The sequence below is a fragment of the Hakea prostrata genome, chromosome 3 (genome assembly GCF_041222555.1).
Source record: "Hakea prostrata isolate BN-2017 chromosome 3, UWA_Hpros_2, whole genome shotgun sequence".
In the NCBI taxonomy this organism is placed as follows: Eukaryota; Viridiplantae; Streptophyta; class Magnoliopsida; order Proteales; family Proteaceae; genus Hakea; species Hakea prostrata.
In genome coordinates this window covers 26,460,463-26,483,534 of record NC_142602.1, presented here as the reverse complement: position 1 = coordinate 26,483,534, position 23,072 = coordinate 26,460,463, and the positions used below count along the sequence as shown (strand labels likewise).

The 23,072-nt window shown below is 38.4% G+C and overlaps 1 protein-coding gene and 1 long non-coding RNA gene across 2 annotated transcripts; both read left to right on the top strand.

Moving 5' to 3' along the window:
* Positions 1–3,704: 3,704 nt before the first annotated feature.
* LOC149021915 (pectinesterase-like) lies at positions 3,705–5,605 on the top strand. Its single transcript, XM_089150092.1, has 2 exons — positions 3,705–4,716; positions 4,791–5,605. Exons 1-2 carry the CDS (start codon positions 3,786–3,788, stop codon positions 5,480–5,482), a joined length of 1,623 nt encoding a protein of 540 aa, XP_089006218.1. The 5' UTR covers positions 3,705–3,785; the 3' UTR covers positions 5,483–5,605.
* A 4,190-nt stretch (positions 5,606–9,795) lies between these two features.
* LOC149021914 (uncharacterized) lies at positions 9,796–22,136 on the top strand. The gene is made up of 3 exons (XR_016172372.1): positions 9,796–9,987; positions 21,128–21,264; positions 21,582–22,136. It is a non-coding gene; the product is annotated as an uncharacterized LOC149021914 (long non-coding RNA).
* The last annotated feature ends 936 nt before the right edge of the window (positions 22,137–23,072 follow it).

Sequence of the window (23,072 nt, the reverse complement as noted above, 5' to 3'; positions counted from 1 at the left end):
TCGAAAGGGAGTGGATCGTCCGGATCTGTGCTTTCTCCACAGCCTTCTTTGTTTAGATCCAATTTTTTCTGATTCCATCTCAACTCTTGCTTTTGAGGATTTTGGTCAAAGACCGTACCAACTTGAGAAAGAGGGGTTCTGATATCGGTTGGAACTGGAATTCCGGTTTTTGGAATTCAGATTTGCCAAATATATGATCTCATCAAATTTTGCGTATCCAAAGTCTGATGTTGCATACTCTCCATTTGAGTTAAGATTTGATTTGGATCGAATCCAGGTTGCGAAGTTGCAATAGGTGCTGTTGCAAGTTGTTTTTCCTACCGGTTATGAATTCCAAGGAGATAAGGTGAATGATCTTCAAGGACTTTTTGTTTATGACGAGTAAGCATTGTCGGGGCTGGTGTCAGTGTTGTTGCTTCTCTCGTTTTCCTTTTTGATTTTCCCCTCTTAACTCTCTTTGACTAGTCTTTGTCGTCTCATTCACCGGCACCACTTCTTGTTGCTCCAGGTGCTGAGTCATGGTTTTTGTTCTGAAAGTGTTTCCCACATACAGCGCCAAATGTTGGTGCAAATTTTGTCAAGATCTGTGAACTGCGAATTACACCAAATACTTCAGATTTGGTTCGATTTGGATCTAAATCCACTCTTTCTTGCAAGGTAGAAAAATAATAGTTAGAAACAGAACCGATCAGCCGATCAGGAGGATCGACACTCTATCTCCAACGGCCAAGTCATTGAGTGTCAAAGGATTAGGGTTGCAGAGCTCCATGGAGATTCAGAAATGTTTGAATGCTTAACGGCGGGAAAAGTGCAGGTTGATTGAGTGAATGCGGGTGTGTCATCTTCTGCACACGCCACAACCATATTTATAGATTTCTTTTGTTGACTCGAGCTTCCCTTAACCGTCGATTGAATGCTTTAAATTCTGATGGCTAGGATTAGATCCTCGTGTGGTTTTCGGATTAACTACGTATTTAGTTTGAACTACTGATTGATCTCGGTCAGATTAACACGAACCGGGTACTAGGTAATTTATTCACAAGAATTATCATTCATAATTTTCATTGAATCTTCAATCCCATGGACACTTGAAATATAATATGTCTCACGTGATATCATGTTTGAAAGTCTTGTTTGGCAACCATAACTTTTTGTATTTCTTTACTTGTTTTCAAATGCAAAACTATTATTGCGGTTGTCGTTTATCCTTAACTCCTTTACTCCTTTAAATCCGGATTATTTACTCAGTGGCCATGTGGGAGCGTGGGAAAAATACATCACTTTTCATTGGGCGTAGGGGCCGACATCTAAAATGTGGATCACATGCCTTCATGTGTGACTTGTACGGTTATACCTAATGAATCGAGGTTTGTTCTTATCTATACCTCAGTAGACAACCTCAATTTTTTTTTTTCTTTTTCGCGAAAGACAACCTTTTAACTTTTAACTTTCCTAGGAGAGGTCTTAGATTCCCACCCGTGGCGGCATAATTATATATATAAAATATTCCTTGAGGATATAATCATGATGTGTGTAAGTTGGCCCGGATGAACCTCATCCAAAAAAAAATAAAAATAAAAATAAAGTAAGGAATGAATGATTGGTCTTGGGTGTGTAGTTTCTATCCATGGAATGACGTGGTTTGATCATGTTCAACAAAAATCGTTACATTTCTATGGATAACCTAAGTAGATTTTGGGAGCTAAAAGGGTTAGAGGCCTTCTAATAACAAATGGGGAAGTGATAATTAATTGAGGACAATCTTAGTAGGTAAAGCTCGATCTTTTCCATCGCGTTGATTAGAGAGCAATGAATGATGTGGTGGATCCCATTTAATCGCACCACGATATAATACTATCCTGGTTAAGCTTGCAACAACATCAGGTTGGACTGGGCTTCATAGACCTTAACCCTAATCTTAACCACAAGAAAGTAAAAATATGAAAAGTCTAATATTTTGCCCTATTTTTGTCAATAAACATCCTATAAGGTAGGAATCGACCTTGACATGGGCCTAATCTTAATCCAGGATTACCCTAACTTAGCCATGAGCCTAATCCAAGATCACATTGACCTCACTCGAACTAGAATTTTGAGCCAAATAACCTCAAAACCAACACCTATTAGTATGAGGTCAAGAGTCCGAATCTTTTTGGGGTCAAGGATAAAGTTTCATCGTATATTTAAATTTTATAGAAAATCTATCCTGAGGATAAAGTTGAGGTACATGTAAGTTGGTTTGGATGAACTTCAAATCTTAAATAAATAATAAATAAATAAATAAAACCTAAACTAATTACTTAGTATACAACTTTATGGGGATGAAATAAGACTATATCCCTATATACACAAAACCTTTACAAGTGGTAGACAATATCTGTATATCTCTTCATACATTTTATTTTCAGACTGACAATCAACTAGCTTAAAGACTCTAAACTATCTTCAATACCTCAATAACAAATATCCATCCAAACCATTATTGCTTCCCCATTAAAAGTTAGTGTAATCATACACATTTCAAAGATAACATGTAAGTTCTCTACACCTCATATAAGTTGCTTTACCTTTTAATTTTAAAGGTGGTTCCTTTTCGTGTGGGCCATGCACAAGTGTTGAAATAAGTCATAATCATAAATGCAAATTATATAAAAGAAAATCAAAATCGAGCTAGAATATATTACATGATTACATACCAAAAGCAATATCAGATTGATTGGATATAGAAATGCTTTAAAGCTCCATTTTCCACTTCCCAACAGCCTTAATAGTGTTTCCTTTCAAGCTTTCTTCTTATAATCTATTGTTTAATCCATTGGATAAGACTTTAAACACTGGCAAGAGGATTAATGCCATTATTCTACGGCAGAGGTTGGTGGGTCACATCATACTTCTTTATAGATTAATTTTCCATACTTATCTCAAATAGGTCATAAACATCATCACAACACCCAACATGTACACACCCATTTCTTCTAATATAGCTACCTCTCTAGAAATTCTACTGCCCATTCACATGAGTCTCTAATTCCTTGGGAGCTATGATTATGTGTGTATATATTTGATTTATCATCCATGTCTACAACTTAAGGTATGGCACAAATTAAGTTACCAAAATGGATTAAAGAGTCTCCCTTTGGATGCATGGCTTGGTTTCAGTTCTAAATTTCAAGAGTTTCCTTCTTGATTACAACAGCTTTATGAATAACTATTGATTTGGTTGTGCAAAGTCTAAGACTGAATCCAACCACATCAATGGATAGATTTCATTTATGGGGACTGGTGTGAAAAAATTTGTATTGGACCGGGTTTACATCTTCTACAATTCCCTGTAATTCCTATCTAGGATTGTGAAGCGTTGCGGTTAATTATCCGAATATGAGAATTAGAACCCAATTAAGATTTGAATCTAATAAATTTATAAAAATAAGCTTCAACAAAAAAGAAGAGACGGAATTGAGTGAAAATTTAGGAATTTATTAGATTCAGATCCTAATTGGATTCTAATTCTGACCCTTGGATAATTAACTGCCACATATCATTAATCCTATATAGGAATTAGAATGAATTGTAAGGGTGAGAATTGTAGAGGATGTGAATCTGTACAAGACCCTTCCCTCGCGGGTAGAAGATTTCAACACCCACATCACGCTATATTTTTACCAAAAGAATATCAAGTAGCCACTCGCAATCTCTATTTAAAGCAGTGGAGACTGGAGAGGAAACCATTGACAATCACCACAAAGTGTAGTAGTGTTGTGCCTTGGCAGCTTCAGTCTTGAATCATGGCAACCGCCCATCAACCTCTTCTAGACACTCCCAAGAAGAGCCCTGCTACCTTCTCCGGCAAAGTCCTGCTGGTATTCCTCTTTTCAGCTGCTATTATCTGCACTTCTGCTTTCATATTTTTCAATGTGATCAGCAGTAGCTCCACCTCCACGCCTCATCTCTCTTTGTCTCATCAAATCTGTAACCGGGTACATGGCCCAGTCTCATGTCTCCAGATCTTCTTGAACAACTCAGTTTCACGCATAGGTGAAGCCATTGATGTGGCCAGCCACATCAGGTACAAGACCAATGATGCCCGTGAGCAGGCACCTTTGGCTGACTGTGTGGAGCTCATGGAACTCTCCATCGACCGTGTCAAGGACTCCGCGGCCGCCGTCGGTGGTGGCTCAGCTGCCTCACTCGCAGACGCACACACATGGCTAAGTAGTGTACTCACCAACTATGAAACCTGCTCAGATGGACTCAGCAAAGCTTTGCCTGTCGTCAAATCAGCCATCCATGCCCAGCTTCAGGACTTGATAGCCCGGGCAAGGACCTCCTTAGCCATGTTCACGTTGATCTCTCCTCCTTCAGATGAAGAAGCTCTCCGGCCATTAATGCGTGGGGGTTTCCCTTCCTGGGTCACTGGTAAGGACCGTAAGCTGCTTGAATCTCTTCCAAACGATATCATTCCCAATGCCAATGTTGTGGTAGCAAAGGATGGAAGTGGGAACTACAAGACTGTTAACGAAGCCATTAATTCAGCACCTGACAATGGGAAGAGCAGATACGTTATCTATGTGAAGAAAGGGGTTTACAAGGAGAACGTTGAGGTTGGGAAGAAGAAGAAGAATGTGATGATTACTGGTGATGGTATGGATTCCACGATCATCACAGGAAGTCTCAATGTCGTTGACGGTTCCACAACCTTCAAATCTGCTACACTAGGTAATTCATTAGTTGAATATTAACTCATTTTATCTCTTCCTATGATCTAATAATTAATCTTGAATTCGTGGCAGCTGCTGTTGGTGATGGGTTCATAGCACAAGACATTTGGTTCCAGAACACAGCAGGAGCAGCGAAGCACCAAGCCGTGGCACTCCGTGTTGGTGCAGATCAATCTGTTATCAACCGCTGCCGCATAGATGCATACCAAGACACCCTCTACGCCCATTCTCTTCGTCAGTTCTATAGAGATTGTTACATCACTGGAACTGTGGATTTCATCTTTGGGAACGCAGCTGTGGTGATCCAGAACTGTAAATTGGTTGCTAGAAAAGGCATGAAAGGGCAGAAGAATATGCTAACAGCTCAAGGCCGAACTGATCCAAACCAGAACACAGGAACTTCGATTCAGGGGTGTGAGATCATACCCAGTTCTGATCTTGCACCAGTGAAGAGTTCATTCCCTACTTTCCTTGGACGTCCATGGAAGGAGTACTCTAGAACCGTGGTGATGCAATCAAAGATTTCAGATCACGTTGATCCAACAGGGTGGGCACCTTGGGATGGAGATTTTGCTCTGAAGACATTGTATTATGGAGAGTATTCCAACAGTGGAGCTGGTGCAGGTACCAGCAAGAGAGTGAACTGGTCTGGTTATCATGTCATCACCAGTGCGGCCGAAGCCAAGAAATTTACTGTGGCAGAGCTGATACAAGGTGGTTCATGGTTGAAATCAACTGGAGTGACTTACACTGAGGGTCTCTGATGTCTAACTGCACCGTTCTCTCTGTAATAATTTCTGTTTCATGAAATTAATAATGGCTCCACTAGAATTGTAGGTTTAATTGAAGAACACTAATGCAATTGCATCTTTGCATTAATTGCCCAACACTGTGTTACAAGATCTCGACTGAAATTTCAACCACCACCATCCGTTCTTTAAAAAGTATAAAAGTTCATTTTTGGAAATGGATAGTCGAGATCCTTGCCTCAGATTCTGCACATTAATTTTATCTTTTTTCAGAACATTCAGTCGCATCCTTCATGAATGGTTGGAATATGCTCTGGGATTTCCACTTCTCCATGGTAGGGAGAATTTTTTTCCTAAAATTTGTTGCAGAAAACGAGGTAAACACATTGATTTGGACAAAACAATCACTACAGCCAAATTACTTTCTATCTAAACAGATTCCTTTCACACCCATTTCTTTGGCTTTATTTACTGACAAGGGTAGTGAACTCCCATCTCAAAGTTGGATTTTTAATCAAGAAAATCGGTGAGAGGGGAAGAACCATTATAGGGTCTAATTGAAAAAGCTTGTATTCTGCGCATTAGCCGAAATTTCGACTGTAGGATTCGAAATTTCGGTCAAGATTTCGATCTCGACATTGAATTTCGACTGAAATTCCGATCCCACCGCCCAAAGTGCATGGCTTGATGGTCCTGTGCATTTATGGCGCAGGACCCAAGCAAAGTCCGGGCCTAATAGTCTGTGAAGATGCTTTCTACCCAATCCTTTGTAGGTCTTAAGAGAATGTCCTTCCACCACGGCACCACCCATCTGATCTTCTATGTCTTGTAGTTGGTGCTGTTCTGTTCTGTTCATTTGATCCTTAGATGGGTAATGTGTGGACTAATTTAATTATAACCATTGGATGTAAAGACTAAAACAGAATCAGTCCATTTAAAAATTATTGAAATGGAATCAATCTATTATTTAAAGGCTTAATTCATCATATCCTATAATTGCAATTAAACCAGTTCACACATTGTCCGTTCCACAGTCCAAAAGATAGAATGGACCACAAATGCATAACGGAGATGATTTAAATCTCACACACTTGGAGTCACTCATTAGAGGGTGTAGTGCTTTTCATTGCTTTCAGTAGAGGTTGAATAATTTTTATTTTTTATTTAATAATTGTTTTTGGTAATTGTTGAATTATTCTTATTTAAACTAATATGACGTGATTCAGGGATTGTGAGGTGTGTTAAAAGAAAATTATTTGGGAAAATTTCTGGAGCATCCATGATAATTAACAAAAAACATAGACATTTCAAAACTACATTAATTGGTTGTCACCCACACCATTAGAAACATTAGTCAGAAATGACATATATATACCCTTAGTTGTATTATTTTATATCTTATAGTATAAGATGACAAAGGAAAGAAGAAGAAAAACTCTTGTAGGAAAATTTACAATTCAATTTTACTCAATGCGACAGGGTAAAATCATAAAAATTTCAAGGCAATTTAGAAATTATGAAATTGTCTAACAATGGCTTAATAAAATTTCCTAACATGGTTTAAGCTCTTTTTGGTATCAATTATCATTCTTAATTATGACATTTTTTTCATTATTTTAAATAGTTTGGCATATATAATTATCAGTTTTATTTTTATTTAAAATAATAGAAAAACCTCCAGAATTCATAATAGACTAAAAGTCTATTATGGATTAGGGTGAGAATTTCATTAGCTTCATTTATGTGCAAGTTCATTTAAAACTTTATAATTAAAATGAAGGTAAAATAGTCAATATTGTTATAAATAATATTTATTATGAATGTCCATTACCCCAAAGAGATTGTACTTCCAATTGAAGATCTCAACTACCTCAGGATGCAATATTGGTGAAGATCACAACCATTGGTGAAGATCACAACCATCTCATTACACATTGTTGGCAGTCAATATTTTCATTCTATGCACCTTCTATCTTGGGTGGTAATCTATCATTCCATGGGCCCGCGGCCACCAGGGGCCCCGGGCCGCCCATGCATCAAGAATATCACGTTTAACAACCTGTCTGTAACCGGAAACAAGGCGATGAATGACCACCAGCGACCATAAAAAATAATAATAAAAAACTCAAACCCCCCCGCAACACGCCCGACCCTCGCACGCCGCACGCCAAAAACCGCCAACCCCCCCGGCACGGAGAAAAGGGGGGCAAGAGCAAACCACCGCGGACCCAATGTAAGATCAAGAACCTCATAGAGGTGGGATCATTGTGAGTTCGATGATCAGCCATAATTCGCTACCCGATCAAGGGTTTGAAAGTGCACGACGGCGGCTGACCATGTTACTCTCCATGGCTTGGTCAATGGTCATTTGGGATTCATCCTTATCTTACCTGTACCTCCGATGCTCAAATCCATGGTGAATCATAGTTGAATCTACTTGTTCATGATTCGAGCGGTCCTCAAATCGGGCGACAAAGCCCTCCTCGGAGTGAATGGACGAGTTACTTCTAGGGCCCGGACTTGAACGCCATGGCATGGTCTCTTTCCGTGCCACTTTGATTCATCTTCGTCTTTTTCTTCCTTGGAAATTTCATGGATCAAATCCTCAGGTTTTTGAAATTGAATCGGGCACGCGGGGTTTTGAGTTTTTATTTTTATTTTATTTTAATGGTAACCGGTTTACACATTCTTCATTCATCAAACCAATTGTTTTCGGTTTGCGATAACGATTGTTATCGGCGGATCTCTTTCTTGGTGACATCGTGGTTCTAACAATTTTTTATTTTGATACCAAACATATTTTTTATTTTATAATTAATTTTTGACAAAATTCATCAAATTATTTTTCATTCTTGACCAATATTAAATTTTTGTACTTATTTCTTTTAAATAGACATAATAGATAATGAGAATTGATAAAAAAAAAAATAATATTAAATAAATAAAAAGAGCCTTAATTACTATAAAATATATTCTTTATTTTAATGAAAAGGTTAAGATAAGTAACGGGATTGGTCCAAGTGGTAAGCAGCTTAGTTACCTTAAGCAAAGTTTCGATATCGAATCATTGTGGATGCAAAAAAACCCTGCGTTATCTCTTAAGATAAGTACGCATAGACATTCTTCAGATCACCAACTTGACTTTAGCTTTGGATGAATCAAGTGGTTTTTGTTAACGCCAAAATCAAGAGCTAATTTTTATTTATTTTGCTTATTAAATTATGTAGTCTTTAATTAATCCTAGTGCTTATCAATGAAAGCATGTGCACTCACATGTGTCCTCAGTCGGAACGTGGGCCAAGCAATATCTAGATATTTTAAGGTTCATTTTTCAAAGATAATTTCCCACCTGTTGCAAACTTGCAATATGATAGTGGATGTAATTACTTGTCTTGCTTCTAGTTTTAAGAATGACAGTGAAAGATGGTGAGCAGTTTGAAGACGATGAGAGTAGCTTCAAGGCAATGGGAGTAACCAGATAGTGTGCTTTTGAAGCCATTTCTGATGAATAAATCATTTTCAACATGATTCTTTATTGGTGCAGAGAATCCAGAATTGTTTGGTGAGAGCGGTATGATTCCATTCACGAATGTTTCGAATGCTCAACCCTTCTTCCTCAATTGGACAAAAAACTTTTTCCATAAACCTTGTGGGAACCATGGTCATTCGCACTCCACCACAAAAATTTTGCCATTGATCTCTCTTGGGATTGAATCACTGTGACAGGGAGACTAAAGCATTATATTCAATAACCTATCAAACCGAAGAGGACTGATTTGATTAGGGTTACCCTACCAGTTTGGGTCAACCATATACATGTTCCTATATTGCAACACAAAACACATATAGTTAGCTGTGGGCCAATCGGACGACTTGCGATCCACCTCCAACGATCAAGTTAATGTGAGTTTTGATGAAAAGATACTAGCATTGTAGAGTGGGGAAGATCCATTTGAAAACTGAGCTATGTTGTGTTTTGAAATGTCTTACCTATGCTTTAGTACTTACATTTTATATACAGCCTTGTACCGTTGTACGTGCATTGGCTTCCCTTACGACATTGAATATTTCCTTCCCCTGCCAATGTAGGGTTGGTTGATTTGCATCGTGGCTTCAACCCTTGCGGACAACATTTCATTTCCAGTATTAAAAAAAAAAGCACTCGTACCAAAAAAATATCCTTCCCTTTGTGCGGTCTAGATTGACTCGCTTATTTGATCATCGGGCTGTATTTGTTAGACATACGGACCACCAATTGAGCCGGTTCGTGCCGGTGACAGCTTCAATTGGGAATGGAAAATGTGTAGCAAACCTAAGTTGGGTTTTGTTGAAACTGTCTTGGCATCACCCCTGTCTTTTCGAATTTGTCGTTAGAATGTAATATATTCCCTCTTCCTCCATCTCTAATATGTTCATGCTTGCTCATGGCCTCGTTGTTGAGCGGGGAAGAGCCGATTCTTTCTAGAGTAGCACCCGTGGTTAAAGCTTTTGGGCGGATTCAATCTTATTGCCAATGCCAGGTATCCTTCTCCCCCTACATTTTTTTTTGGGGTGGAGCTTTCCGTTCATGGAGTCTTCTTTTTTCTGGAGTGGAAAACTCTTCGTAGTATCATATTATACGAGAAAATAGTTCGCTTATTGGGTAAAACCTGTGATTAGCGTTAGCGATTTCCATGCAGTTGGGTGTTTAATTGCCCAAGAGATTTCGGGGTCTTGCCCTAAAAAAAGAAAACAAATGGCAAAACTTCTAGTGGACATTGCTATCATTTCCGCATTTCTACATTCAGTTTTACTTTATCCCTGGACTTCTCAAATATTCTTGAATGGTTGAACCCTATGAAACCTCTGAACTTTCCCAATTGTCTCTTTTGCTTCTTTCGGCTTCGTGAATTGAACATGCAAATGTGATTACTGTATTGGCGTACACCATGCTCGGTATTAAAGTAATTCCATAAATGCTTTCCAAAGTTGGCTGGATCTTAGGGACTTTTTTGGACAACTTCCTTTGACCCTCCAATTGCGGTTATTGGTTGTAGAATGTGTCTGATTTCCTGTATTACCTTCATGTATGGGCAGTTACAGCCGGTCTGGTATGGACAAAATTTGGATCGAAGTTCTACTTTCAAGTTGCAGAATGTTGCTCGAAATTCGAATGAATTCTAATGGCTGGATTGGCCTAGTCAGACTTCATGCTAAAAAAGTGATGTAACCTCACTAGGCTTATACCTTAAAAGAAAAACAATCTCTAGGATTGAGGGTGAATAACCAAGATCTTAGTTAGAATCAACACTGTTTAGGGCTTTCAAGTTTCAATGGGAGGAACAAGTGTTAGGACTTTTGGGGCCTTGAGTGGGGCTGCAACTTTCAGGGAGGGAACAACGAAGGGGCTGGGAGGGGAATTAGATCCGAGTTGGGTTCAGTTTTGATGGCTGGATTTGAATCCTAGAACTTATTGCGGTTGAGAAAAAGTAGGGGATAATAGTCAATGGCAGTTCCAATGGGCTTTTGGGGCTGGCTTTTGGATCAATGGTAGGGACCATAGGAGGTTTTTTTTTTTTTTTTTTGGGGGGGGGGGGGGAGGGTGATTTACTTAAAGCTATCAAATTCTGATGGACAATATGTAATAAACTATGGTTGCAGGTTTTAGGCAGTATAATGTGGGGTTTTAAGTTCTTACAGAAAGTGGGGACTGTAGTGGGGATTCCTTGCTGGGCTTTTGGATGTATCTAACGGAAGTTAAGGCTGAGGAACATAGCAATTGGGGTTAGGTAAATCAGCAAATCAAAGAAAAGAAGGAAGGATGGAGTGAAGATTGTTTACACAGCCAAGAAGGGTATTGGATATTACACATCAGAATCCCAACATCAGGACCTTGGGTATGACTCACCAAGGAGCTCTGCTTGGATATTACTTGCCAATTCAGTTTGGATATGACACACCAGACCAGTTGCCACAATGGAGAAGAAGGCATCAACAGCCCTTGCGATCAGAAAATTATAATATCCTATCCTATCTATTAGAGCTGGTTTGGGAGTTGCTCTGATACATAGTAAGCTTCAAGAAAGTCATTTGAGATGGCACAACCATGTTTAACAGAGGCCTTCAAATGCCCTAGTCAAGAGGAGCGATATAATTCAGACTGGATTTCCAAAAGTTGGAGCAGACCTAAAATAACCTTAAGAGAAGTGGTGAGAAAAGACATGAATGGCGTAGGCCTTGTATCCAACATGACCTTGAATAGAACTGATTGGAAGGCAAGGATCCATGTGGTTGACCCTAGTTAGTTTTGGATAAGTTTGATTCGTTGTTGCAAATCTGCCTAATACTTTCCCCCAGATTGGGTTTAAAGGGGGGGGGGGGGGCTGAAAGCCAGTTATAACTCTTCTTAGAGATAGGAGTAACTTGCTAAAACTTACAGAATAAATAACTTAAAACCACTTTAAAGTCCTCTCGTGCATGGTGTCTTGAGATGCATGCTAGTTAAATATGAATAGACTGAGAACCCTTGATGTACTGATGTGAACCACCAGGAGTCCTCCCCAATAGAGGCTGCAAGAAGACCTAAGACACCAGCCCTTCTTCCCACGATCCCACTGAGAGTCCACACCATCCGAGGGCATTTTGGTGATTTTCCAAGTGCCCAACTCTATCTTGATTTATCCCGGGAGAATCAGAATCTGACCAGGAGTCTAGACCTATCTTTACTTTGCTGACAGGATCACTCCTTAATGAGATATGATGGAGTCCTAGTCCATCTAGGAGTCTTAATTTGAAAAGTCAAAGTCCTAGTAATAGTTAAGAGTCCCCTCTTTTTTTTTCTTTGTTTTTTAATCTTTACTTTGTTTATTTGAGTTCAGTTGTAATTGGTAGTTGCTAAGTCTGAATTTGAGTTGGAGTCCAAGTTAGTGTAGGAGTCTTTTAAAGAGTAGGTTAACTTCAAGTAGGACTCCCTAGGGATTGAGTTGTAGTGGGAGTTCCTTTTGTTTGGCTATAAATTCAAAGCTAGGGAATGTAACGGATCAGACTTGATTATTAACAAAATTGCTCAGAATTATAGGCAAGGAGGGTTCAAATGGGTTGAGGTAGGGTTTCCAAAGGATGAAACCCTGCGGCTGCCTCAGTGTGATTGATTTTCATCTGAGGCAATCCAGCAGCAGCAGCCTTTGTTCTTCACTCCTTCAAGTCCCACCAAGTAAGTACCAACTGCCACCCCAGTTCCCAAGTTCTTCACTCCTTGAAGTTCCAGCAAGTAAGTACCAATTGCCACCCCAGTTCCCAACCCTAAGGCCTCCCCTAGGCCTTCTAATGTAGTACTGTATTTGAATGATCAAAACAGTAGCCAAATAGGACCTTTTACAGGGAATCAAGTTCAAATTTGATGGACTTAAGGTGAAACAGAGTTTAGATGGGAACGAGGGCTGAAACTAGAATGATATTATAACGGGCTGAATAGATCTTCAAATAGGGACAGAACTATAATGAAGAAAGTGACAATAACAATGTAACATGTAACACCCAGGCTTCACACCGCAAGGTGTATCGATTGGATCAAACACCAACCTACCTTGATAAAACACAAGGGTTCTCCAAAGAGGAAGAATGCTAGCAAGCAATTTGATTTCAATTCATAAGTTGTGTCTTCACCTCTTACATAAGTCTCTTTATATAGCATTTTTAAGAGACATAAATATTAATGGTAACATCCAACCACTAGCTAACACCACCTACCTATTAATAACTCAACTACTACCTACCTCTTTGACAAAGGAAAACTCCTTTGACAATGAGTTCTTTTATTTTCAAACCACAGCCCCTTTTATTGACTTTTAAAATCTAGACTTGGGCTTAGGTCTAGACTATAAAGTTCAACATATGTGGGATAACTTTAACCCACTACAATAGTTCTAGCCCATGCAAGCCATGGGCTGTTTTGCATATCCTTAGGCTTTGATGGGCTTGACCATTGGGCTTTTCTCTTCCTTGTATATGCTGCCAATTCTGCATCACCTTCACTTCTTCTCTCTTCCCTGAGGCATTCTTCTAGAACCTTCCCAGCCCTAAAAACCTAAACATTGCTTTCCCCCATCTCTAAACCCTGATTCATTGGCAATAACCTCTGACCTACCCCAGCAGCCTTCAGTTACAGCAACTTGCATCCCCCACCTTTCCAAAACCCTAAATTCAACCATTCTTCATGAGCAACACAAACCCTAGACCCTAAACAGAAATTACAGAAAAAAAAAATTAAGAAATTCTGCTTAGTTTAAAACCTAAGGACTGCTAGATCTTATTGACTGAACCCTAATACCAATCCCCTTTAAACCTAGCTGAGCCTAAACCCTAGAAATCCTAGCCGCAAGCTGAGAACCCCAATTTTCCTTAGCCGTAGGTTCTAAAACCCTAGTTAGGTCTGCTATTCATCATTAAGTCTGTTAAAGTGATCCCTTCCTCCTTGGTTAATGTCATGTGCATTTGACCAAGCTAGTTCTAATTAAGACATGTGACTTTTAAGTAGTCACATGACTTGTAAAACATTAATAAACTTGATTAAAGAACTTCAAATTAATATACCAAATTGGAACTCATGTTTTAGGCCCATAGGGGAGGCCCATTACCTAGTAAACCCATGGAACAAATGGCCCAAACCTAGGCTTATTTCAAGGAAATCAACCCCAATAGGTGCTGGATCTGCGTTGAAAAGTATTGTGTATGAATCCTATTTGAAATAGGGTTTGATCAATCAGATCAGAATCTGAAATTGATTGCAGATCTGGATAGAAGAATTCAATTTCAGGAATATGAAAGTAGATTCCTTATCAGTAACATATATTTATGAAGATGGAAGAAATGCTTGAAACAGACTCACAGTAGGATTACTGCAAATAGCCAATAGACTATGAAATTGAAATCGGCAATTGGTGGAATACACTGTTGATTATCAGATATTGAAATCAGAGCTTGAATCAAACGACTAGTTCACCTCCAAAAAGAACTGACAGACTAATATTAAGGTTCAACTGGCACTGTAATGACAGGAATTTCGAAAAAAGTAAAACAGAACTTGTTTAATTAAACTAAAGATGGAAGAGCCAGAAGAAAGAGAAAATAATAGAGAAATGTGGTTGATAAAATACTCTATTGATTATCAGATATTGAACTCAGCATAAATCAAACGAGTAATTCACCTTCAAACAGAATTAACAGAGTAATGTTAAAGTATCCACCAGCATTATGATGATGGATTTTTTGAAAAGTAAAATGTAACTTGTTTAATGAAAAGATTAAAGAACAAGAACAAATAGAAGTTGAACATCTAGGCTTCACACTGAAGGATGGTTTGATTAGATCAAATACGAATCTATACCTTGACCACACACAAGGTGTTCCTTGATCAATCATAAAGGAGTTCTGTGGCAGCAAGTTTAGCCTTATAATCATGGGGTTCTAGTATACTACTATACACAGGAGTTGCTTTTATTGACAACTGAAGCTTAGAGCTAGAATTGGAAAGGGAGATTTGCAGTGGACTTCTTACACAATAGTATGATGATTGTGTAAGATCTCGATCTAGCGCCCTAGTTACTCTTTGAAAATAGTTAGTTGCTTTCTTTTTGGTTGATTTTAAAGCCACATTTGAGTTGGAGGAGCGTAAAATATTGTATAATTCGGAGATATTCCAAGATTTCACCCAGGTATCCGATAAACTACTGAGATCTTGCAGAAATCTGATTGAGATATCCAAGATATGACCAGGTATCTGAAAAATATCAAGATATGTCCAAAATATCCAGGTCTCGGTTGAGTTGAGTTAATCCAGGGTTTTGAATGGCATCTTGTCTCACCTTCTCAAAAAAGCGTGATATCTCACGGTATATGAGTCCTCGAACTATGAGTTCAAGGTAATCAGCCTTGCTGATGCCGGCTGATATCAGTAAATGCTGTTGCACGCAAAATCATACTCAGGATGATGTAGTTGTTTGATCTTAAAGGAGATCTTCTCTAATTTTGCACAGTATTCTCTTCTCTACCAAGGCACCCGAACGCTCCTCTTCCTTTCCAACCTTTGTCATGGGGATCATGCAGAGGGCCTCTTCACTCACTTGGAACACTACCTCAAGAAAGCCATGGGGATCATGCAGAGGGCTCTACCAGAATGAGAGCTACACTAACTCATTATCTAATAAAATAAAGAGTGGAGGTTGACATGCTGCTAGTTTTCTTGGAGCTAGTGGCTCAAATGGTTGGGGAGAGGGGATGTTGGGATCGCAGACACTGGGGGCCTGGGGGGAACTTTTCCTGGTCATGTTAACCTCTTTTTCCCATCACTTTTGACATCTCCAACTCAGACAGCATCATTTGTCATTGGTTCCTCCATTCTTCTTGCTTGCACATAGACTAGCCATTTCAATTCTGTTTGTTAGGTTTGTTCATTTATGAATTTCTTTTCCCCTGGAAGGGGTGGGAGAGAAGATTGTATTTGAAGGGAAAACAATCTTGAGATTGGCTAACAAGTCATGTTTAAATTCAACCTATTTATATATGTTTTAATATTGGTCACTAGCAAGGAATTATTTTTGAAATGCTTGACGGAAACTGCAATCAGGGTTTTAAAGTATCATTCCTTATGGTATTGAGACTAACAATACGATGCTGACCAATATATTTATTTTTTTCTTTTGGGAAAAAAATAGTATACTGACTACTGAGTGTGTTGTATTGTAGGGTAGTGTATTGGGCAATGCATACTGATAGTCTGATACAACAAAATATGCTGGATACATGCCAATAATGGTGATTGATATGGGTCGATGCATATCAATACGATATATAAACTGTTGAGCGCTCTTTTTGGCAGAGCAAGCCAGTGGCTTATAGAAACACACGAAATCACTGTGACAACTGACAACCTTGAGATCTTGTTTCTGTAGTTGGTTTTTTCACACTTGAGACCTTGGCTTCCATTCACAACTTGAAAACGATTCAAGTAGTTGAAGGCATCATCGTTTACATCACTAGGATTACGTAGGAATAAGAATGGTTTCTCTGACAAACTTTATTTATTTTTGTTAAATAATGTTTTTCATTTTGTTTTTTCACTATAAGTCGATGCATTTAGGTTAAACTTAGCTATTAGATGCATAAAAGTCCAACATTTGCAACAATTTCCCTGTTTACTCGTCCAAAAATGAAAATTTCCCGCTTAAACCGGGGGGGGGGATTTTATTGTATATGATAGAACCCCTTCAATTGTTTTTTCATTTTTAGTCATTTATTTTTTGGGTTGGGTATCACCCAACCTAAACGATATGATATGTTACAATACAATTCCTGGTACTGATACTTTAAACCTTGACTGCAATATACATTTTTATTGGCTTATCCCTTCCCCTCGTTCTCTTGTATTTATACCTACAATTCCCTTTCAGAAATGTTGCAGGACTGTATTTTTTGAAACCAAACCCCTTTATTGCGTTGTCATCAGGCTATGATTGTAGTGGTTTGAGCTAATGGATGAAATAATTCATGCTTCCACTGCAAGAATATTGTTTTGGGTTCATTTCCAGCTAGCTTACTGAAGGAAGTTTAAGGATGTACAATGGATAGCGATAATTAAAATTCGGTATGGTTGATGGCTCATGCTGCTCTTCAGTGAAGAGCCCTTTGAATTTGAGAAAATGATTTTTGCAGTGCGTAGAATGAATGCAATATTAATCATGCGTTCTACTTGTAAATCATTTCATAAAAGAAATGTAGAACCTATTGCTGATGTCCAGAATCATCATGGTATGGATGCACTATTTAATAACGATACAAAAGACAGAGGGCTAGTAGCGTTGACTAAAAGACTATCAGATCTCATGCTCAAAGGTGAAGTAGACTGTGCAAGAAATTTTTTTGATCAAATGTGCCATAAAGATTCTTGTTGTTGGAATGTAATGATCAAGGGTTACATCAAGAACCACAGGATTGGTGATGCGAGGGGGATTTTTGATAGCATGAATGAGAGGAACACTGTCTCATGGAACACTATGATAATGGGTTACACTCAAGAGAGAAAGATGCATATTGCATTGAAGTTATTTTTAGTTATGCCTGATAAAGACAATATTAGTTGGACCACTATAATATCTGGGCTTTGTTGGGATTCACGGATTGAAGATGCATGGAAATTATTCAAGCAAATGGCAAATCCTAGTTCAGTCTCCTGGTCTTCTGTTATATCAGGTTTTCAGCAAAATGGGTTGGCCAGTGAAACTTTGATGCTCTTTAAAGAAATGGTGTCAACTGGGATTCAACCAACTTCGCATTCACTTACTAGTGCTTTGACTGCTTCGGCAGATTTGGCAGCTTTCTTCTCTGGCCAACAACTATACTCCCAACTTCTTAAAAGAGGATTTGAGAATAACACACACATTAGAAACTCGGCCATTTCTATGTTCATAAAATCTGGCAATGTTCATTATGCAAAGTTTCTTTTTGCAGATATGCCTGTACCAGACCTTGTCACCTGGAATTCTATGATTATGGGCTATGGGCAGCATGGCTTTGGCTTGGAAGCAACCATAATTTTCCATCAGATGCAAAAGGTTGGGTTCCTGCCTGATGATATCAGCTTCTTGGGCGTTCTTCAAAGTTGCAGCCATCGTGGATTGGTGGAAGAAGCAAGCAAGTATTTTAACAGCATGAAGTCAGATTTCGGAATCTCCCCAAAAGTGGAGCACTATGCATGCATGGTTGATGTTTTTGCACGTGCCGGGTTGCTAAATGAAGCATTGCTGATAATAATGAAAATGCCATTTCAGCCAACAACCATCTTTTGGAGGATACTGCTGAATGGGTGTAGGGTTTGGGGGTATCTGAAGTTGGGTGCATATGTGGCTGATCAGATTTTGAAGCTTGAACCTTATAATTCAAGTGCACATTTGATGCTTATGGAGATGTATGCTTCAGTCAGCAATTGGAAAAGGGTTTTGGAAATACGGGGATTAATGAGGGAAAGACAATCAATAAAGGAGTTTAGTTATAGTTGGATTGAGATATGGGGGAGGGTAAAACTGTTCACTACAAGGGATGAAACTCATCTTGAATCAGACGTCATTTACTTGACCCTTGACTTGTTATATTACAGTATTGCTGAGTGTTCAAGGTTAAATTTGCATAGAGGATTGTGTGGTTAGAATGAGAAACCCTGGAATCTTTTCTTTTTCACTTTAGGAAGACATGGACACGTGCATATGCAGCCAGGAGTATTAAGGCCATTTTCTGAAAGCAGGCTGTTACCAATGCAAGTTTTAACCAGAATATTCAATATGGTTACACTTTTACAAACCTGTATACTTGTTCCATCAGTATATAATGAGCCATCTGCTCATGTGATTCTGGCAGTCAGTTCATATTGTATGACTCTGAACCTAGCTCAGTTATTCAGGCAGGGCAGATTCAATTCTAATAACCTGGTTTTTTCCCCCTTTAGGCTTCACAGTTCCTCCACTGTTGATCAAATTTATCATCCTTCCTGATCTATACAACTCCATTCCCAATCATTTTTCCCCCCTTCTTCCACATGGTCAGCAAAATGCGATAGCACCTGGGTTTCCCAGTTATACATATAAATTAAGGACGTGTTGATAATCAGAAGTAAATGTCTAATACTTGTATGCCAGAGTGATCCTTTTAGTAATCCAAGGGGAATATGACCCAGGTTTGGGTATCCATGAACTCATTGACTCCTCCAAACTAGTTTCCAGTTGGTAAGAGGCATTTCTTTTTAGTGCCTTCCTCTCCCCTCGTATTATATCATATATGGTTGCAGTTTTCAATTGATTTTGATTAGCATGTCCATTTAGAAAGTCTTATTTATTCTGAGATTGTGGCCTTAGTTGCAATGGCAAGGTTGCTCCATTATGACCAGTTGGTTAAATGGTCAAGTCTGGAAACTGCCTTTTTGTGAAAGCAGGGAAGGGCTGCGAACATTATGACCAGCAGCGGACCCTGGGATGGCGGGAGTCTCATTTACTGTTTATGCCCTTTGTTTTGTTAGCTGATGGACAAATTTATTGCTGTATTCAGAACCTCTTAACAAGCATAAATTGTTATCTGTTGAGCTTCTTTGTTTTATAGTTTAGATTTGATAACATTTTTGGATAAAAACTCAATCTGTTGGTTTAGCTGATAATTAATGCTGGAAGTAATTGCTGCAAATCGGATTTTGTCAAAATTTAAAATAATCCATATTTCATTACTTTCCACCTAACTACATTGAACCGTTCAGTTGGTCCAAGTAATTGCATAAGTTTCAAAATTTTGATACCATGACGTAAATTGGAAGCTGGTTCTTTTTTTTCTTTTTGTTGGGGGTGGGGGGGGGGGGGGGGGGGGAGTGGGAGGGGACACTTGGTTGGGCTACTGTTTTTATTGTCATTGGTGATGGTTGACCATTTTAAGACACTTAACTATTATTTTATGTCTGAGTTCTCATCTTTGTGTTTGTATTTAGGATTTCTGTTAATGTGCAGGGATGTTTGCTTATGTGTTGTTGCCTGAACTAATCTGCTGAAGAATACCTTGTGACTTTAGTGCCAACAAGTCTGGCTGCTTAGAAGTTAGAATGTCGAGTTTCAGAACTTTTCATGTTTGGGAAACGTTTTTGACATGCTGACCTGCAAATTGTTACCACCTTCATTCTTCTGCATGTGTCCTATTAGGATAACTATGGCTATATATCTATGTTAGGATGATTTTATTTAGTTCTGACAAATATAGCCCTTTTATGCAGCATATTCAACATATTTTGAATGTGAACTTAGCGAAGTGAAGGGCCACTTTCACAGCATAGTGAAACAGTACAGACTTCAGCCATATAGAATCATTATTTCAGTTAATGAGAAAAGGCTGGGCGTGCTGCCAGGGTTCGCAGCATACATCATCCTCCCCCTTCCGACAATGTAAAATACCCCCTGCTTTTCAGTGTCCAGCCCTGCAATTGATGTACGCTAATACCTTACTGGAAGTTGGTGGCTTGCCCTACCCTCACCTCTACATTGACCAATTTGTAAGATGGTCCGCTTTACAACGAAAAGCTTCTTCCTTTCCATAATCCATGGCAAAAAACCATGCCAGGATTATAACCTCCCCCCAGCAGCCTAGGCAATATACTATTCAAATCAATAATAGATTCAAAAGGCAGCAAAACATAACAGAAAATGGGCCTGGGGGCTATTTATCTTATATTGCATAAATCATGGACTAACCCCAAAAACTCAATCTTTGCTTCTGAGTTGTTTAGTTGGCTGCTGAATAAATTTAAACTGGACACACTGAATTGTGAGGGGATGAGTAACCAAGGTAGGAATGCTGATGAGCGTCCTTGTTAGGGTTCAAAATTATTGGTTTGTCCTTTTAAAATTATGTTCCATAACAGAGTATGCTGTCATCTTTAGAGTATTTGAGGAATTTATTTATTGTCTCTTATCCTGGTTTGCAGTTTTACATTTAAAAATTATTGGATATATTTCCATATGAGTTGCTAATATTTTCCATCTGAAGTGTTAGCTGATTATTGGAAAACTTTCTAATGGGTAGCTTAGAATTTTCTAAATCTTAAGAAAGTTTTGTCACTACCACTAAGCAGTGATGATTTTTGTTTCTTCGATGTTGCAGTGAGGTTGTAATACATGTCTTGGAGAATGTAAAGGCAGTAATGTTTGAACTTGGTTGACAAATTATTTTGAAGGGTTTGTATCCATTCATGTAAGAACAATTATATCCATCAGCAGGACTCAAAGTTGCCTTACAAGGTACAGACAGTCCATTTACATGGAAAGGCCTATTTTCTTACTTGGATGATTATAGTGTTGTGCAAATGTATATATTATATATATTTTTTTAAATCAAAATCTCCCTGCTTGGGTCTGGCCGGTGAGACTAATTTAAGTGTTGGGTTGGGGGACATCCCAGTGGGGAAGTTGGTTTGTTTTTTTAGTGGGCACCGTTTATTTTTGGCTGATGCTTGATGTGTTTGTACCCTTTGACAGTGCCTCCACATAAAATTACTTTTTCTTATCAGTTCGGAGAAAGCAAGAATTCTTACTGTTTCATCATTGTTTTGCTGTAGTGAACGGCAGAAAACTTGGCTAGTCTTGTGACACATAGCTGTTGCTTTTCCTGATTTGATGCTTTGGAGCCAAACAGCAGAAAAGAAAGCAGCTCAGGTGGGGACTTGGGATTGGTGGCTGGGCATTTGGGTTTGTTGAGTGGGGGTAGATAAATACACCTTTCTCTCTCTTATGTGTTTCTGAGGAGAATACAATTCTGTTCTATTTGAATTGGAGTGGGGGCATGGATGACTGAGAAAGACAGGCTGGGACAACCATCCAGAATAAACAAGCTCCATTTTTGCTCGATATTGACTTCTGATCTTTTGTGCTAACACTGCTGGGCCTGAAATGGTTAAAAGCAGTAGTAACATGGGATCTGTACTAGAGACTAGAAGGCAGAGAGGACAGAGAGTTGATAGAGACTTGTTAGAGCAGTGCAGTAATGATTTTGTTATGTCCGGAGAACTTGAGTTCCTGCATCTGAGGGACCTTAAATTTAATTCTCTCATGGGTTGATGTTCCCCAAAAACAGGGAATTGCAACAGAGAAATAAGTGCATTATAAGTGCAAATAAAAATGAATGTAAATATGATCTTTTTTTTTTTTTGGTAGAATGTAAATATGATCTTTGATGTAGTCTAACTATATTTTAGAATTTACTATCTTCTCTGTTGATCATTCACTTGTTATTGAACCTTTATACATGTTTTCAACTATGTTCTCATATTTATTTGTAATATTTGTTTTTCTCTCTTTTACTTTCCAAATAAATACGATGCATACATTATAAGTTTTTTCTAAGTCAATAATGAAGAATTTTCTTGCACTCTCTATACCTTTTTCATTTTTTTTAATGAAATCTAATATAGATGTCAGTGGTTATATGAGTTCTTCTCAATTATCCTTTTTTGTTAACCTCAACAGCTTGATTTTTTTTGATTTATTTACTCATCTAGGAACCTTTTCAAAGAAAGTATCTGACTCTTAGACTGAAACAGAGAATCAATAAAAACGTAAATCCATTAATAAATTAAATACACTTTGAAGACCGTAATCTTTGGCTTAAAGCCTAAGATAACTTTTATTATACTAATCTTCTATTAACATTGAACAAAGCAACATGTGTAGCTCATGCTGCCATGGGCACGCTTGCTACACTTAATAGTTTCTTAAGAAATTACCTTTTTGGAAGTGATTCTTAGAATTTGGCACAAATTTATGACCACAAAAACTTTTGTATTCGGTGCAAAGTAAACGGTGCAAAGCAAAGAACCATCTAATCCACTAAGAAAAAAAGTATTCCTAATAAGAATCAATTTAGAGAATGAATTGACAACAAACACAACCTATCCTTCCAAATGACATCATCTTTTTCGGGTCATCATCAATTCAGTTACAAGAATGGAATGAGAACAAGGTGTGGAGGGACGAAGGTTTAAACTCACGATTTCTTTAGTCTTGTTACATTTATACAGGAGATTGCCATCACTGTGTGTCAGAAGTACATC

Bases quoted from the DNA above. Each gene is read 5' to 3' on its own strand.
- LOC149021915 (XM_089150092.1), top strand. From the start codon at position 3,786: ATGGCAACCGCCCATCAACCTCTTCTAGACACTCCCAAGAAGAGCCCT. The intron at 4,717-4,790 runs GTAATTCATTAG...AATTCGTGGCAG, and splicing joins CTTCAAATCTGCTACACTAG to CTGCTGTTGGTGATGGGTTC.